We start from the raw sequence: 19,564 nt of genomic DNA, 5'->3' as shown, positions 1-19,564 counted from the left end.
GGACTCACATCGTCCCCGGCGTCCGCTCGCTCGCCTCCCCGCAGTCGGCCTCCTCTCCGCCGGGCCCTCCTCGACGTCGTCTCGGCCGCCGATCAGGACAGGCTGGAGGTTGCAGCAGCCATTTTCCGCTGGCAGCATCCTCCCTCCTTCCCCCCTCCCTCCATCCCTCCCTCCCTCCTTCTCTAGCTCTCTAATCATTGACAGGCTCGTGCACGCGGCGCGGCCATGTGAGGCACAGAGGAATGGGAAATCGAGGAGATCGATTCCCACTTGGTTCCGCTAGGAGGAGGGTGTGGAATGTGCAGGACCATGGACAGCAGCCTCCATTCATCCGCGTTATACTCAAGCGCCACCAAGATTAGGGACATAGGGATGGATTTGGACAAAAGTAGGTATACGGTGCACTCGAATATCCTTCCTTCCTTCCCTCGGAGCTGTCCGTACACCAGTTCCTTGCTTTGATCCTTACATCCTTTTATTGCTTTTGTCCTTCCTTTCCAGCACATCTGCTTTTTATTCATGCATCCTTCCCACGATTCCTTTCTTTGCTGAAACCACATTTCTGCCTTCCTCCTTGACTCCTTCCTTCCCTGAGACCTGCCTTTTTTTTTTTAGTCATGCAACCTTCCATTACTTCCTTCTGTTACTTTTCTGCCTTCCTTCATTTGTTCATTCCTTCAGACCTCCTTTTTAATGAATGCATGCCTTATATCGCCTCCTTTTACACCATCCTCCCTGCATTCGTTTTTATTCATGGCTCCTTCCTTCGTCCATCCTTTCACTCCTTTCTTTCATCCATACATCTGTCACTTTTCTGCCTTTCTTCCTTCCATCTTTCATTTCCTCAGACCTGCTTTTTCCTCACCAGCCAATCACAGGTCACATAGTGTTCACATTCATGCCTATTGACAATTTGCAGTCTTCAATGAAACTAACAGGCATGTTTGTGGAATGTGGGAGGGAGCTGGAGTACCCTGACAAAACCCACAAACAAAGAATTCCAGCGTCAGTAAGAACTCTCACTGCAGCCATTCGAAGGACAAGACAGCAGGAGCCTTCTATTATTGGATGAGCACATCGACCCTTTAGCACAACATAATGTCAATATACTCTTCATTGCAAAAAACTAGTGCATTCATACAACCGTCACCTACAAAATTCTGGGATTTTCAAACAAACTTACTCATAACCATTAATAATTATATATCTTAAGAAAAAAACTCACAGAAAAGCTATCTGGTAAGAAAATATTTTTTTGGCACACAACAAGCAAGCATTTTGCCTTGATTTGAGATATTTAATCATGGTGGGGGGGGGGGGGGGGGGGGCACACGTGTGAGACTGGTTAGAGCATTTGCCTCACAGTTCTGAGGACCGGGGTTTAATCCCCGGCCCCGCCTGTGTGAAGTTTGCATGTTCTCCCCGTGCCTGCAGGGGTTTTCTCCGGGCACTCGTTTCCTCCCACATCCCAAAAACATGCATGCTAGGTTCATTGAAGACTCTGAATTGCCCGTAGGTGTGAAAGTGAGTGCGAATGGTTGTTTGTTTGTATGTGCCCTGCGATTGGCTGGCAACCAGTTCAGGGTGTACCCCGCCTCCTGCCCGATGATAGGCTGGGATAGGCTCCAGCACTCCCACGACCCTTGTGAGGAGAAGCGGCTCAGGAAATGGATGGATGGGTGAAATTATGGTGGGATTGTACTTTTTGATGTTCCTTAATGAGTCACTTCTCTCTTGTTCCAGCTTTAAATTCTAACCTGCGGCTTTAAAAATACAGCAGTGGCATCAAAATTAAAGAAAAACATGAGTAAACATTTTTCATGTTTAATCATTTAATTACAACTGGGAGTTCTGTTTGACTTTTACAAGATGGACGACATCATGTGTGTCATCGTAGAAAGACGGTAAATCTGGGCAAGTTTGGGGGTACAAAAAAAGAAAAAAAAAAGGTAATAGTAATCTGAAAGGAACGTGTGCATCCCGGATGGCGTGAGCCTGTTGCGGTCACACGATCATCTCCAGCTGCCTGGCGTACTCGATGACCTGCTGCGCCAACTCCGTGGACGGGATGCTGACCTCCTCCGTGCGCTGTTGCTGACTGCTGAACGAGTAGCAGCCGGCGGCATTCAGGCTCCACCCGCGCTGAAAAACAACAGAATCACACATTTCAGCTTGTGCCACAGTTTTTAAACAGTAAATAGATGAGTTTCTCAGAAAATAAAACTCCGCAGGGGTTCACTTTGTGCGTTGGATGTATGCCTTTAAGGGCGTGGCCTAGTGAGGGACATCAGGAGCTGGGTTGGCCACTTTGTCTGCATGTGAGCGTCAGGGTGTGAGTTGTGGTCGACAGCAGCTCTTTGCGAGTGTGGTCATTTTGTATTTGTGTGTTTTTATATGATTCAAAGCGCGATCGGTACCTTCTTGGCGTACTCTGTCATCTTTTTGGACGACGTGAAGAAAAGCACACGTGTGGCCTCTGTGAACTGAATCTGTTCGTAGGCTTTCTCGATACAGCCGGCGATCTCGTCACTGCACAAATCACACAGTCACACTTTCATCATCCTCTTCATATTACAGTCATACCTTGATTTACGCATTTAAATCGGCCTGTGACCAAGCTCGTAACTCAATTTACTCGTTATTGAATCCATTTTCCCCAACGAAGTGAATTGAAATGCCATTAATCCATTCCATCCCCAAAACAGTTTTTTTTTTTTGGAATATAAAGAAAATAGTACTGTACTGTAAACTATAAATACATAAAGAAAAAAAAGATAAGAAGAAATAAAAGTTTTTATTTAGTGCAATGAAGCTGAAAGTCCTACACTGTACTCGTGTGTGGCCTTTAAATGGGCGTGGCCTAATGAGTGACATCAGGTGCTCTGACTCCAGCTCTGCTTGGCCATTTTCCCCACAGATATGTGTAGGTCGATCTGACACGCCCATTTTGAGCTCCGTGCCCACAGCGACGCTAAGCTAGCGAGGTCAAAGTTGGGAGCACAATCTATGTGCCTGGACGGCAAGATAAAAAAAGACCAAGGATGCCAATACATTGTGCTGCATACGATTGCATAAAACGCCGTACAATTACGACAAGGAAACAGGGAGTCCCTTTCACATGTAAAAACGTTTTGGTTTTTTCCCCAAATGTTGTGCTTTAATAGCATACACTCTGGTGTTGACAAAATAGTAATTACTGGTATCACGATACCAAAATTTGGACTTATACTATACCCGCATAAAGTACCTTGATACCGGTACTTAACCGATCTCACGGCAAAAACTTTAAACATCAGTTAAAGCAGTGAAATGAACACTGACAAAACAACTTCAAATACTTTAATATTTATTTTTTATTAATTCAAAACATTACAATAAACTTGAAAAGTTATGTAATAGAATTAGCCCATTCTTACTCATTTTTTAAATTAGATCAATGCCTGTATTATTATGATGAATGTGTGTTTGAATGTATATAAACTTGTAAATCTACATAAAGTATATGTATGATTAGATATATACAGTCATGAAAAAAATATTTGACCACCCTGTATTCTTGAATTTATTTTTGATTATAATAGTTGGTACCACTAAAAACATTTTACCTGAAGAATACACAAGCTTAATTGTATTATTAAATATAATTTTGGTTATTAAGAAAACCATGGAAAACAGCTTGAGCCAGATAGCTAATAAACTTTTGAGCTATTTTCATTGTCATCATTATATTGGTCCAAATAAAGGTACCTTTTAGTTGCACCTGGCATTAAAAAACGAACAAGAAACTGTAGAAACAAGGGGTCTAATATTTTTTCCATGACGATATTTCTATTAGTATATTTATATGTACTCATACTCATACTTAATATTGTGTATTTCTAGCTTTTAGTGGGCAGTATTCTTGTACCATATTTGACTGCATTTGATTTCTCATTGTAAACAATACAATGTGCACCCACTCAGTGCTGTTTTTCATTGCGTATGGAGCCACGACACTCAAAAAGTGGACCTTTTGGCTCCACTTGGATAAGTGGTTTTCCTTTTGATTTCGGGTGGATTTTTATTCTTCTCAAACTCCCTGATTTCCGGAGTGGTCTCCGAGAACAAGTGCAGCCTGTATGACGCACTCCAAGCTGGGCTTCCGTGCGGCGCGCTAAGTCGTCTCATGCTAACGATGTTATCATTCTCCTGCCGAAAACACTGACTCTCATGTGCATCGAATGCAGAGTTTCCCTTACAGCACAGGAGAATTCGCTGCCAATAACACTGTCTTTGCTCACATACCCTCGTGAGCTGCAGACTCTGAGATTGCGTCCCGGTGGCTAACGTGTGCTAACTTGTCCGCACTTCATTACCCCGGCTCCCACACAGTCGCACGCACACAACTCAACCGAAGACAGGCAGTCATTGGGTGTCGGCTTTTTGGGTACTGGCCTTTAAGACACTATATAAATTGAGTTCTCTCACATAAGGTTTTTTTTTCCTTTTAAACTACTGCTACAAATTTTTTTTTTACCGTGCTATTTATTTTTTATACATCAAAATACCTCAGTATGGTCCTGGTATCGGTACTTGGTACAACACCAATAGTAAGCCTCATTAAATCGGTTGAGAAATGCGCAAGTTATTTCAATGTCCATGCACTGCCTCCGATGGGAACGTCGACCGCCCCAACATGGCTGCCACGTAGGCACGTCTGTTCACCGGGCAGCTACAGCGCGACGGCGAATCTAGTGTTCATATCTACAATTTTCCCCACACAATGGCCTCATCTCAAGTTTCTTAATTGCAATGTTCCTAGCTCCTCAAAACACTGAAAGCAACACGGAAGTTTCTGTTACGCCTCTCTATTAAGGAGCATCTCAATTGTCTTAAACATCCATCGAGGAGCTTCCACGGGCTAGCTTCAACCGAGGGATGTCTGATGTATCCTATGCAGAAGTCGTAGAGCTCCTCGATGGTGACGTATGAAAATGGGTGCGCACCAGCTGAATCGTAAACTGAGCAGAACTTCAAATGAAATGGTTATTTTAGATTTAATTTACATATTTTGCTGCGTGTCCTATGCGTGGGGCACTCGTAAGTCAAGGTACCACTGGACTTGTACTACTTCTCTCCTCCAGAGTGGACTGAAAGAAATGAGAAAACTAGTCGCCGTGGTAACCGTGGCGTTCTTTACCGAATTGTGTCGAGTAGGATGTCAATGAAGAAGGTGTAGCTCTCAGCCGGGATGTTGCCTTTGGCCAGGAACACTTTGTTGTAGCTTCCCTCCATTAAATACTGGAACAGATGCCCAGAGAAGAACATGATCATCACGTCATATCGTCATTTAACATGATCATCACGTCATATCATCATATCTCTTTCTACAAATAACGTCACTAGTAGGTCCTGAACAGTGTCAATGCTTGTTTGTATATATGTGCACTGCGCGTGTCTGGGCCCCAGTCCAGGGTGTACAAAACAATAACAATGTTGATTTAAAATATTGAATATACTCTGCATTAATATACTTTTAACCTAAGAGGCCCCTGCGCTTGGCTGACATATGCGATACCTTGTTAATTAATTTGACAAATTCCAGTGTTTGCTTCATGACATTAACGATAGGTTACCGCCGGTTTAGCATGGCTCGTATTCTCCTGTTAATTACTACTGATCCTCCTTTCATGATCACAACACTTGTCAGAATTGTATCTTATTCGCCGCCATAGAGCCAATGATTAATGATGTTTCGTGGAGCGCTATGTTAGCCACAATAGCAGCTCGTTGCTAGCCAGCCACAGCTGCACATCAGACAGGCTTGAAGCTAGTTTTTTTATAAATATACACACAGCACCTCGCTCGCTAACAAGCAAACTTAAGTTATTTACACAACCGCGCATTTCATCTCATCCTCTCCGGATCGTGGACTATTTTCAAATTCATTGTAACGTCACAACACATGGGAGCTGCCCAGAACAAAATACGGCCAAATCGAAACACCTGGCACCTCTGATTATATAAACTAATATTTATTGCACTAGAGAACAGTGGTGTAGATGCTCGAAGACAAGGCAGCGATAGTTCATCTTTCGCTGCCTCGGCTTCCGGGAGGTCTAGCAGTTAGGCAATTGAAAATGCTGCATTGCTCCACTTGAATGCGATGCACTTATGTTAAATGTTTGTTAAGGTTGCTTGTGTGTGTGCGCCCCCCACGCGCATAAATTTGAATGATTGGTTGCACTTGTGGCAACTTGCATTGTCAACATTAACCTTGAGAAATGCAGCGGAAAAGAAATGCATTTGACTGTTTCACTCTCTCTGCCATGATTGTCAAATCACTTGGAGCGCCGACTGTGCGGGCAGCAGCAGTGTGCTAAATGAGAGAGATTTGCATGTGAGGTACTTCTTTGTTTCTATCATACAATGAAACCGCTTGGTCGCGTTAACTAGTTATGGCAAAAAAAGTACAGTAGTTGGGAAAAGAAAAGTCACGATGTAATCCCACCATCCCTGACCACTCAAACCAAGAGTAACCAAACTTTTACATTTGTGTAACGGTTGGATTGAATGTACAATGCCATGAAAAAGTATTTGCCCCCTTCTTAAATTCTTATATTTTTGCATAGTTTCTCCTCTTTAATGTTTCAGATCATCAAACAATTGTAAACATCAGACAAATATAATCCAAGTAAATTTACAATGCTGTTTTGAATAGTGATTTCATTTAATAAGGAAAAAAATAAAATTCAAAGTTAGCTGGCCCTGTGTGAGAAAGTAATGGCTCCCTAAACCTAATAACTGGTTGCGCTATCCTCAGCAACAACAACTGAAATCCAGCGTTTTCTATAACTGGCAATGAGTCTTTTACATATCTGTGGAGATATTTTATCATCATCCATATGAAAAGCTGCATTTTACCTGCTCTAAGGACACGGGATGCCTGATGTACACATTAGTCTGAATGTCGCGCGCACTCAGACGTTCCAGCTCCGTGTGGAACTCGGATACGCGGTTTTGTGAGAGTAGGAAGAGCAGATTGAGTCCCAGAATCTGGTGCATGTAGGCTGCTTCCGGTAGCTCCTCCCTGAGCAACAAAACCACAGGAAATAATAAATATAATAAAAATATTAATCAATGGCAGTGATTCCCAATGACTCAAAAACAAAAAAAACAAAAAAAAACATTACTTGTAGTCAAAGTAGTAGCACTTGAGCTGGGCCATGTATCGCTCAAAGGAGGGGATGTCTTTTTTCAGGATGCTCCACAGGGCTCCAATTTCGAGAACATCACCTGAAAAAAAGCCACGTTCTGTATGAATGTGAATGTATTAATAGTTACGCGTGTTAATCATCGGAAAGTACTCACGGGCTAAGATAAGCTGCTGTTTGGTGAACGTGGAGTCGCTTGTGGGTAGAAAGTTCAGCTCCAGTAACGACACCTATGACATGGTAAAACAAATATTTGATATACAATAAATGGGGAAGATATTCATCACGTGAGGGTGTATTTAATGTAACAAATATTACAGCAATATTTGTACATTTAGTTTAATACGTGGTAAGTATAAAATCCATCCATCCATCCATTTTCTGTACTGCTTATCCTCACTAGGGTTGTGGGCATGTTGACAGTGATATATAAATATATATATCAAAATATGTCTTAAACATAACGTGCTAGCAAGTAGCGTTATATACACACACACATATGTGTGTGTGTGTATATATATATATATATATATATATATAAAAGAGTCAATAAAGGCTCACATTGAAAAATTGTTTCGACCAATACATAAACACAAGAGAAACTTCAGACACAAAATGGCGTCCATGTGAATATTTTGAATGACAGTTGCCGAACGTAAACGTGATATTACACAGACAAATGGCAAAAATTAGAACACCAAGTACAACACTCGTGATGCGTTTTACACTAATTCTAGCTATATAACTTAAGAAACAGACACTACTTGACTCGTTGAGGCTTAACGTTATTGCTGAGAGAAAAAAATAAAATAAAATCCTAAATAAACACACCGCCTTATTGCTAGATTAGCAAACTTGGCCCCGCGACAGCTAACCCAAACCGAGCTAGTGAGGTGGTAGCCGACAAAACAGCAGGTGCTCCGCGTTAAACTCAAATTGTGTGAAAATAGTATTTAGGCGTAGACCTCTACCTTGAGTTTAGTGAGTAGTTCGCCGCATTTAGTAAGATTTGGGCTTTTCTTGTTCCACTCGGCTTTCAGCGTCTCGTATAGCCCCGCAGTCTCCCTCAACGCCATAGTGATTCTGCAAATTACAGCACGACCCCGGCCGACGTAATACGACTGACGCATGTCGTAAAACCAGGAAGTATTCGCATAGGCAACAATAGGCAGTCACCACAATCGGCACAGCTAGAATCGGACGTCAACATCGCCGCCGTATTTAATGTGGAAATGCGAATGCATCGTGCTTGGAGATGTTTCAGCCATTTTCCACTCAAAGCCAAATCTCACGAGATTAACATTTACCAATGACTTTTGATTGTATTTGATGATTATCTGAGGATTATAAATGTTTACTCACATCCATATTTCATATTTAAATATTTCACATTGCGGTAAGAGCGTTACATACATTAGGTAGAAGGAAACTGAAACACGCGTGAAAAATGTGTGTGTATGTAAAGGATGAACGAGAGCAATTAAGAGGAGCCAGATGAGGTGGCTGGGGCATCTGATTCGGATGCCTCTCGGGTGAGGTGTTCCAGGCACGTCCCACCGGGAGGAGACCCCGGGGACGACCCAGGACACGCTGGAGAGACTACGTCCACCGCCTGGCCTGAGAACGCCTCGGGATCCCCCGGGAAGACCTGGATGAAGTGGCTGGGGAGGGGGAAGTCTGGGCGTCCCTGCTAAAGCTACTGCCCCCGCGACCTGACCTCGGATAAGCGGTAGAAAATGGATGGATGGATGGACGGACGGAGAGCAATTAACTTTTAAATTTTGATCGAAGAGATTAGTAGAGTGGCCAAAAATTGGAGAGGGAGAATTTTGCTCAAGCAAGAGTACTGTTACTTCACTTGACGCAAATTAAAATAAAAAAAATAGTCCTCCAAATTACAATTTGAGTAAGAGTAAGTATTTCGTGGTGGGGAAAAAACAGCATGAAGGTCAAATTGGTGAATAACTTCTGATTTATTTACTTTTTAATCACACCATATCAACTAGACCAAAGAATATATATGAATTTGCAAATTCATACATTACCTATCTAATATCACTCAAGCAATAATAAATTACATCTTTTTAAAATAACAAATTAAGACTAATTCAGCCACAAGAAATGGTCTTAAATTAACACCGTATACACTTGTGAAACAGCAAAAGTATGAAGTGTAGATCATGTAGGCTGGTATGTGGACATTTTGAGGTGGACAAAGATGACATAGCTGTTCTTTTTATTGTAGTCTGTAAGGCAAATAAAGACTGAATGTGATGCCAGGGCAGCTGTGTCTCTTCTAAATGCAAGGCGCATGCTGAGGAAACCTTCCATATGTACCTGTTAATCCACTACATTACTCAGCGAAAAAAAAACAACGAAATTTGGAAATTTCCATTACAATTTTAGTTAAATAATAATTTTAAAACATAGTCACAACGTCACAACCGCCAATCACCCTGAACGGCCAGAGTTCAGATATTACAGAAATGTAACACAGTAAATGTAGTGCCTTTCTACGCTTTGTTTGTTTTATTATTATGATTGATTGTGTTTTATCGTTCGATCTAGTGTATCGCACTTTTTATTTATTTTTTTTAAGCGCTTTATCAAGTTCAGTCCATTGATATGACACATCAAATATGGCGGACGCACTGACGTGTCGCCGCGACGGGCCAACCGGCTCAAAGCGGCATCTATTTGAAGTCTATGGCGCTCCGCCCATCGTCTTTGCCGATTGCTCAAGATGGCGGCGTTCGGCTCAGACCGTTGGCTCAGCGGCTTAGCAAACCACGACATTTTCAAGAAAATACGCAACACGCTGGGCTCGGAGCCCATGACGTCCGAGCGAGCGGTCGCAAAGAATCTTATCTTTTGCTTGGGCGGCGACTTCTTCTTGTGGGACGACGCGAACCGCGTGTTTTACACGACGAGTTTGCGCCAGTTGAACACGGCTGAGGAGCAAGACGGTGGGAGCTTCCAGACGCTGATGTGTATCAACCCTCCTCGCTTCCCGGTGTGCCAGCTCCTTCTCAGCCCCACGCAGGGTCACGTAGCGCTAGTGGGCGAGCGGGGCGCCTCGGTGCTGGAGCTCCCGCAGCGTTGGGGCAAAAGGTCCGAGTTCGAGGGCGGGCGCAGCCTCGTCAACTGCAAGACCACCCCGGTGGCCGAGCGCTTCTTCACCAGCTCGCCGTCGGTGAGTCTCCGCCAGGCGGCCTGGTACCCGAGCGAGACCGGGGAGCCGCTCCTGGTGCTGCTCACGTCCGACAACACCATACGCTTTTACTGCTTGAAGGCCCCCCAGGCTCCTGTCAAAGTGGTGCCCGTGTCGCAGTGCGATGACGACAGCAGCGTGCAGGTGCCGGCCCGGTCCTACGCGGCCTCCCTGGGGGAGGTCGCTGTAGCCTTCGACTTCGGCCCGTTGTCCTACGTGAGGGAGAGGCGCGTCTACCCGCTCTACATCCTCTACGAGAACGGCGAGACGTACCTGTGCCACACCAGCCGCGTGACCACGGTGAGCGTGGGGAAGCGCGTGGGCCCCCTGCCCATGTACCCCGCTGCCGAGGACAACTACGGCTACGACGCCTGCGCCATCCTCTGCCTGCCCTGCGTGCCCCGCATCCTGGTCATCGCCACGGAGACGGGCATGCTGTACCACTGCGTGGTGCTGGAGTCGGACGACGACGACGCGGAGCCCAGGTGTGGCTATACTGTAGATAGGGCTTGCAAAAGGGTGGAACAGTACTCGAAAAACTACATTTCCAGTCAAAGTTCAGCTCAGGAGTTTTGGAAATGTCAAAGGTCAATTCATGGAAAGATGTCATATTTCGAGGACATCTAAGGGGTGCCGTTTTGTAAAGCGGCTCACTCTGAAAATAACGCCAACATTTTGTCACATTTAACTTCAAACTGTGTTTAAAAATGGTGTGACTTTTCGAGAGTCACTTTCCTGCATGTTTACAACAATAAATGTCAACTTTATATATCTAACCCTAACCCAGCCACCAGTATGACAGAGCGAACTAACACTAAGAAACAATTTAGCTGCTAGACAATTTAGATACTAGGCCACACAAGAACAAAGGACTATTGAAGTCATAAAATCATCACACACAAAACTATGGGATATAATATATGGGATAATACAATAAAAGAGTATATAGACTATATTTTGTCATTTTGCCATAACACATTAACATTTAGATTTAGCATTTAACATTTAGCTATATATTGAACATTTAGATTTAGCATTTAACATTTAGCTATATATTGAACATTGAGATTTAGCATTTATCATTTAGATATATATTTAATATAGATTTTATACTTAATATTTAGATTTAACATTTATATTTAGATATTTTTAACATTTAGCTTTTATATTTATATTTACATTTAACATTTAGATTTAAGATTCATATCGAGAAGGGGTGGAAAATTTCACAGTGAATTTTCGTAAATTTCCATAGTAAATTAAAATTAGGGAATTTTGGAAACATTGAGGCTGAGGGTATTTTGTTTTGTCGTAAGCAAATAGGGTTGGTTTAGTCAGGACAGTGTAAAATATATTTTTCCCAACTATATTTGAGTTCCCTATTAATAGCACACCGTCAATTTAGTAAATTCCTGGTTTATTCCTGTTAATTCCCATGGAAAGTTTCCAACTTTGAAAATTCCATCAAATTAGTAAATTCCTGGTTTAGTCCTGTTAATTGTAGATTAAATTTTGTTGTTGGGTCACATTGCCGCCCAACACCCCCAAAAAAGTATTTTCTCCTTAGCGGCATCAAATAATTCCCATGGAAAGTTTGCAACTTTGAAAATTCCCGGCATTTTGCAACCCTAGGTGGATAACAGGCGGGGTGCCGGCCCTCTACGTGTTTGAGTGCGTGGAGCTGGAGCTCACTCTCAAGGTGGCGTCGGCGGCGGGCGACGACACCGAGGATGTGTTGGACTTCACCTGCCCCATCCGGCTGCACCGGGACGCGCTGTGCCCGCAGCGCTACCATTGCACCCACGAGGCGGGGGTCCACAGCGTGGGCCTCATCTGGGTGGACAAGCTGCAGACGTTCCTGCGGGCGGGCGACGAGGACAAGGACAGTCTACCCGATCTGGCGGCCGAGCGACGTTGCGCGGTGGAGCACATCGTGTGCACCCGGCCCCTCGCCGCCAGCCGCTCGGCCCCGGTGCGAGGCTTCCTCATCGTGTCGGACCTCTCGCTGGGAGCCACCATGATCTGCGTGAGCGCCGCCTACGAGTGCATCCTGCTGCCTTTGCTCAGCTCCATCCGGGCTCCCTCGCCGCCGTTGCTGTGTAGCCAGTCCAACCCGGGCTCGGCCAGCTCTCCTCTGCGCGGCCTGGCCGGAAACTCCTTTGAGCAGCATGTCCGCAACATCCTGGCGCGGGGCTCCACTAACCCGCTCCTGCTCAAGGCAAGGCTTTCGTTTCAGTCAGCATGCATTTTATTAGTATTTTTTATTAGCATTTTTTGATGTGCTTCTCCTTAGACATTTCTCAACAGATTTAAACTTTTTTTTTTTTTTGTCACAAAATTCAGCACGAGAAATTGCTTTACACGTTTCCCAAATTTCAGCTTTTTCTAGAATTTCCCTCCCCCCCCCCGCACGCACGCGCACACACACAAACCTCGTTCAAGTTAACGAAGCGAAAAAGTTCCCACTTTCCCATTCCAAATTCAAACTCAAGGTAGTCTGGGCTTCAATAACTCCCAGGCAATGCCCCACAGGCTGATTGCCTCAATGCCACGGTGCATCCAGGCAGTGATTAAAGCAAAGGGATTCCCAGTATTGAAAATTAACATTGTTTTGAAAGTACCATATTTTGATTGATTTAATGTGACCCTCATTTCTTTTTTCTTTTTTTTCCTCCTCCAAAAACTGAGAAGTAAATAGTGATTTCTTCACAGTATTTTTATTTTTTTAATTCCTAATTTCATGGGTTTTATGAGCTGGAAACCCAAATTATGTACAACCCCACTTCCAATGAAGTTGGGACATTGTGTTAAACGTAAATTAAAAACAGAATACAATGATTTGCAAATCATGTTCAACCTATATTTAATTTAATACACTACAAAGAAGATATTTAATGTTCAAACTGATCAACTTTGTTTTTAGCAAATAATCATTAATTTTGAATTTTATGGCTCCAACATGTTGCAAAAAAGCTGGGACAGGGTCATGTTTACAACAGCGTTACATCACCTTTTCTTTTAACAGCATTCCATAAACGTTTGGGAACTGAGAACACTAATTGTTGAAGCTTTGTCGGTGGAATTCTTTCCCATTCTTGCTTGATGTACAGCTTCAGCTGTTCAACAGTCCGGGGTCTCCGTTGTCGTATTTTACGCTTCATAATGTGCCACACATTTTCAATGGGAGACAGCAGTCCAGTCTAGTACCCGCACTCTTTTACTACAAATCCACGCTGTTGTAACACGTGCAGAATGTGGTTTGGGATTGTCTTGCTGAAATAAGCAGGGGCTTCCATGAAAAGACATTGCTTGGATGGCAGCATATGTTTCTCCAAAACCTGTATGTACCTTTCAGCATTAATGGTGCCTTCACAGATGTGCAAGTTATCCATGCCATTGGCACTAGCACAGCCCCATACCATCACAGATGCTTGATTTTGAACTTTGCGTCCATAACAGTCCGGATGGTTCTTTTCCTCTTTGGCCCGGAGGACACGACATCCACAATTTCCAAAAACAATTTGAAATGTGGACTCGTCGGACCACAGAACACTTTTCCACTTTGCATCAGTCCATCTTAGATGAGCTCGGGCCCAGAGAAGCCGGCGGCGTTTCTGGGTGTTGTTGATAAATGGCTTTTGCTTTGCATAGTAGAGTTTCAAGTTGCACTTACGGATGTAGCGCCGAACTGTATTTACTGACATTGGTTTTCTGAACTGTTCCTGAGCCCATGTGGTGATATCCTTTACACATTGATGTCGGTTTTTGATGCAGTGCCGCCTGAGGGATCGAAGGTCACGGGCATTCAGTGTTGGTTTTCGCCCTTGCCGCTTACATGCAGTGCTTTGTCCAGATTCTCTGAACCTTTTGATGATATTATGGACCGTAGATGATGAAATCCCTAAATTCTTTGCAATTCTACGTTGAGGAACATTGTCCGTAAACTGTTCGACTATTTTCTCACGCACTCGCCCCATCTTTGCTTGTGAATGACTGAGCAATTCAGGGAAGCTCCTTTTCTACCCAATCATGGCACCCACCTGTTCCCTATTAGCCTGTCCACCTGTGGGATGTTCCAAACAGGTGTTTGATGAGCATTCCTCAACTTTCTCAGTCTTTTTTGTCACCTGTCCCAGCATTTTTAGAACGTGTTGCAGCCATAAAATTCTAAATTAATGATTATTTGCTAAAAACAATAAAGTTTATCAGTTTGAACATTAAATATCTTGTCTTTGTACTGTATTCAATTAAATATAGGTTGAACATGATTTGCAAATCATTGTATTCTGTTTTTATTTATGTTTAACACAACGTGCCAACTTCATTGGAATTGGGATTGTAAAAATAAACAAAAATATACTTGATATTGTTTAAATTGTGGGCCCTGAATCTATAATTTATGAAAGTTTAACTTTGTGAATTGAATTATGGAAATAAACTTTCCTTGATATTAAATTTTTTTGGAAAGGGTCTGTCCATAAGTCATCGTTTGTTTTATTTAACTTGCCCTTAGAGTGTATCAGTTGGATGTACATGTATGTAGCCATCCTACATAACATTGCCTATAAAACTCGGGACAGTACGTACATTTGAAAAGCAGGGAAATGCAGAGTTAAAATGATTTTTGTCATACTTGCGTGGCTTCCTAGCGTGGCTCAACTCTTTGTGACTGGCTCAAAGTCAGCCTGTGATCATCACAAGCTCCATAATAGAATGGACAATGTGTCGAAATATTTTTCGTTGCCATAATGTTTACATGAGCGGAAAAGTTCTCCTCGTCGCCTTTCATTTTGCCTGCAGCCCTAATTAGGATAATTTACGTAGCTCCTCCATCTGCATCTCTTGACCAATCCAAACCATTCCAACTTCAAGTCTTACATTCTACAGTTGTATAATCCAGTTAACTCCACATAATTTCAGTACAACTTCAGCTCTTTGTCATTCACGCACACTTTCTACAGAAATTGCATTTTCTAGTTTTTCTAGTTCTTTTAATGTCATTCTCAGTGTGATACCACGACTGGAATGCTAGCTCCCTCTCGTGGCACGTGCAGGAATCACTGTCAACTACAGTTAAGCTGTATCGAATATTTTATTACAATACATTTGCATTTAATTTTAAGAATTTTTTTAAAAATGATTTTGGGTCCATTTTTATTTAACTATTTTTTTAGGAATACAACTTGCCTCGTTTTGGATGGAAAATTGTCTGTCATATGGTGGTACTTGAAAAACCACTGCCATAAGGTGACATTGAATGAGAAGCACTGCAACCAAAATAAAATGTATTATTCTCATTATTTCCTAAGGCTGGCGACGGGGAGCCTTCACCCCAGGAGCGCCTCCAGCTCCTAAGTCGAGCCACGCAGGTGTTCCGTGAGGAGTATATCCTGAAGCAGGACATGGCACGCGAGGAGCTCCAGAAGCGCGTCAAGCTCCTGCGAGGCCAAAGGGCCAAGCAGCTGGAGGAGATGGCGCAGTGCCGAGAGGAGCGCCGGAGCCTGCGCGAGGAGGCCGAGCGGCTGGCTGACAAGTTCGAGGACGCAAAGTACCGGCAGGAGGCCGTGGCCGAGCGTGTCAAACGCGTGCTGGCCGGCCAGCAGATCCGCCTACCCATCCTGTCCAACAGTGAGAAGGACATGCGCAAGGATCTGCAGGCCATGGGGGAGCAACTCAGGCACTTGGACATCTGTATCAAGCAGGTGAAGATGAAAATGGAGTACCAGAAGACGCAGGTGGACAAAGGTGCCCCTGTAGCTGCCCCCGCCCCCGGCAGGGCCACCATCTCTCTGAGCACAACGCAGAAGAAGGTGGTGCAGGACGTGCTTCGTGAAGAGGGCCAGCAGATCGTGGACATGATGAAGAGGGTCAGGGAGATGTCTTGCCTCATCGCCATGAGGAGCTCCGACTTGTACTTGAGCAACAAGTGAGACGTTACCATTGTCGCAGACTTAACTTTTGATAACGCCCTGTTTGTAATGTCGCAAAATAAAGCAGATTTTGGAGCTGTGTTTAAAATGGTAAGTTTGTACGTTGAATAAAAAAATGCTAAAAGTTGAAAGATTCTCTGTCGTTTCTCTTTAGCAACACTCAGACTTGGCCAAAGTATTCACACTTCCTACTTATTTAGACGTACAAATATTTGGGTAAAGAAAGACCGTTTAAAGGAAAATATATACACTTAAAAGTAAAACAGTACAGACTGAAATCTACAGAAGTAAAAAAGTTGTTGTCAATTATATACAATAGCTGTTTCAATAAATTGGCAGAAGAAAATGCACATTTTTATATTGTGTTGTTTCAATGCATTTTGACTAATGTTCTAATACCATAATCAATACTCTAATGATTAGAGACTTCATTGTTAGCAAACATAATTTTGGCAGAGAATCAAATATAAGTAGATCTGAAAAAATGTTTAATCTGGAAGGGCAGTTCACATATTGCAGTAGTTCATTAACCATGAAAATGCTTTTCAGAAGGCCAATTGCAGTATCTAGATTAAAAACAATTTTCTTTCTTGATTAAGTAATGGCCAGATTTCTTGTGACAGTGAATTTGGGGTTTTCATTTGCTGTAAGCAAATCAAAATTATAAACTGAATATATTTCACAGCGTGTACTAGTGAATCTACACGAGTTTCACTTTTTGAAATGAACTACTGAAATAAATTTGCTTTCGCCACAATTTTAACTACCCCAAAAAAAAAAGGATTGAAGGTGTGGAATTTTGTTTGGTTCTCACGAGTCATTTTATGCACAGTGGTACACAGAAATACAACAAGATACAGTACAAACACATCTATGTGAAAACAAGTTGTTATACCAAAGAGGGAAGTAACGCGAATTAAAAGATTGAAGTTTGAGCACAATCCACAATACCAATCCATGCCGCCTTCAAGGTCTGTGGGAAATTTCAGCTTCCTATTTTGGTTTTCTTTCCATCACAGGCTGCTACTTTAGGTACATCGTGTCCTGGAACTTGTTACTCGGCTGGTATACACAAGCCACTAAAATGCTACTGCTAACTTATTATTGAAGGGCCGTTTGACAGTTTGGTGTTCTGTGGTACCTTTATTGTATTTGCCCCCCCCACTGATATCAGTTTTGTGTTTTACATTCTAACCTTTTGTCCACTTAGTGTTTATTTATTTTTGTCCAACAGAGGTCACTCTACTCTCTTGTGACGAACTCGAACGGAGAACTGCAGCATCTCGTTGAAAAGTGTTCACTTCCTGAGGGTGGAGCCGTCCCAATACTTTTGTCCACCAGAGGTCACTTCACTCCCACATTCCTCTCCTCTCCTTTCCCCAGAGCTTGTCAGCGAGGAATTCCCCGCGTGAACGCCAACGGACGGAGATCCTCCTTTTGTTGCGCTTGCACTATTTATTTTGGGGTGCGGGGGTGATTTGGAGGTGTGTAAGATGGGGTTCCCTGATGTTCTGCACATCTGTTTTGGGACCACTTTTGTGTTTTTGGTGACTCAGCAGGAGGATTATGTAACAAGCTCCAAGGAAGATTTATCGAGTTGTTCCCATCTGACAAGCAGACTTGGCAATAGTACTCACAAAGTTAATTTTTTTGGAAAAAGAAGTTGTAAAAAAATACAAATAAAAAAGTTAGAATTTCGAATGTACAAAAGTAAAAATGAAATGTCACTGTCATTTATATACAAACCTGTTTTGAAAAAACAATTCTCTGCACTCCAAATGAATGTACATAGTTTTCATAGTGAGAAAATAAATATCGCCTCGCATGTTATTGGATCAACTTTTATGCTCTCGAAATGTGTTCCTGTAGCTTTGTCAACGCCGTGAACTGACTAATGAGAAATTCGAAATCAGCAAGTGATAAACAACTACAAAATACTCTTTAGGCCCGCCGAACGCACCTGAACTGGACAATTGTAAACAAATTTCAGTCAGCGACTCACACCCGCACACCAGGTGATTGACACCACCACATGTTGCAACTTGCTATGACTAAAAAAAACTGTCAACTCTGGTGTTCTTATCAGGAAACAACATTTTGAGGCGCCATATACAGTATACTGTATTATTTTCTACTGAATCACAAACAACATAGCGCGATTGTCGGGGAAGAAGCGGATTGCCCTGTCCGCTGTAGTTATATTATTATAATGCAAAGAGCAGAAACGGGCGAGAAACAAAAGGAAAGAGTGTGGCTATCATCACTGTTAGTTGGAAACCTGTCATTTGGAAAAATGTAATTTTTGTTGTATAAGCTCCTGTGATACGACATGGCATTTGAGAAGAGCAACAAGCCCATTTTGACAAAGTAAGCAGTAGACAGTACACTGTTGGACATTTCATCAGGTTTTGGCAATTGTTACCAGTAAGTTACTTTAAAAAAAAAAAAAAAAAAGTAGGGGATGAGTAGTCTGAATTGGCTAGTTTTTATTTATTTATATTTACATTTTTTTGCCATGTTCTTTAGTCATCAGGCCTACTGTAACTCACAGGCCCAAATGAGGGGCGGGAGGCATGCTGGTTTCATTCTTAAAGGTACAACGCGCGGCTTCTGTGTAGGAAACTTTACAGAGGATAGGAAAAGAGATATTAATAACTCTCGGGTCGGCCCGCCACATTCTTCACATGTGAGTCAGCGTCAGACCGAGCGAGCGAGCGAACGAGCCAGGGAATCGGGAGGATTGCTCCTGTTTCTCATTTGCCTCCCTTTTCCAAAGAGGAGGAGTTTAATTATCTGTCCTCCTCTGGAAAATGTGGAAAATTGAATGCAAACACACACACACACACACACACACACACACAGAGCTCCTTAAGAGAGTGTATTGTACATAAATAGCCATGTGGATAGACTCCACTTTGTGCGGCTGATGTTGTGATTTGGGGGGGTTGGAAAAAGGTGGTATGCACACTTGGCCCAGGGGTCTGACATTAGTGAGTCAGAGGGAATGTTTATCAGGACTGGCTGCTAGAGAACATGACACTTCCATGACTTCAAAGTTGCTGCGATTCCAAAGCAAATTTTCTCCCATGGAAACCATGGAAAGGAAATACGGTGATGTAGTGGTTAGCACATTTGCCTCACAGTTTTGAGGTCCGGGATTCAAATCTCAGCTAAGGCCTTCCTGTGTGGAGTTTGCATGTTTTGTTTCTACAGGTATTTCCTCCCAAATT

General features: G+C 42.9%; 2 protein-coding genes across 2 annotated transcripts; one reads left to right on the top strand and one right to left on the bottom strand.

The window, feature by feature from the left end:
• Positions 1–1,810: 1,810 nt before the first annotated feature.
• On the bottom strand, positions 1,811–8,528 carry psmd8 (proteasome 26S subunit, non-ATPase 8). Its single transcript, XM_061780863.1, has 7 exons — positions 8,165–8,528; positions 7,351–7,423; positions 7,173–7,275; positions 6,904–7,069; positions 5,180–5,280; positions 2,418–2,529; positions 1,811–2,142 (listed from the first exon to the last, which is right to left on the bottom strand). The coding sequence occupies exons 1-7, from the start codon at positions 8,321–8,323 to the stop codon at positions 2,005–2,007; spliced, it is 852 nt and encodes a 283-aa protein (XP_061636847.1). The 5' UTR covers positions 8,324–8,528; the 3' UTR covers positions 1,811–2,004.
• Positions 8,529–9,905: 1,377 nt separating this feature from the next.
• Positions 9,906–16,465, top strand: nup88 (nucleoporin 88). Its single transcript, XM_061780862.1, has 3 exons — positions 9,906–10,889; positions 12,037–12,622; positions 15,714–16,465. The coding sequence occupies exons 1-3, from the start codon at positions 9,937–9,939 to the stop codon at positions 16,332–16,334; spliced, it is 2,160 nt and encodes a 719-aa protein (XP_061636846.1). The 5' UTR covers positions 9,906–9,936; the 3' UTR covers positions 16,335–16,465.
• The last annotated feature ends 3,099 nt before the right edge of the window (positions 16,466–19,564 follow it).

The sequence above is a fragment of the Phyllopteryx taeniolatus genome, chromosome 8 (assembly GCF_024500385.1).
Source record: "Phyllopteryx taeniolatus isolate TA_2022b chromosome 8, UOR_Ptae_1.2, whole genome shotgun sequence".
NCBI lineage: Eukaryota > Metazoa > Chordata > Actinopteri > Syngnathiformes > Syngnathidae > Phyllopteryx > Phyllopteryx taeniolatus.
Note: the sequence above shows the minus strand (reverse complement) of the source record. Positions and strands in the feature narration are given on the sequence as shown.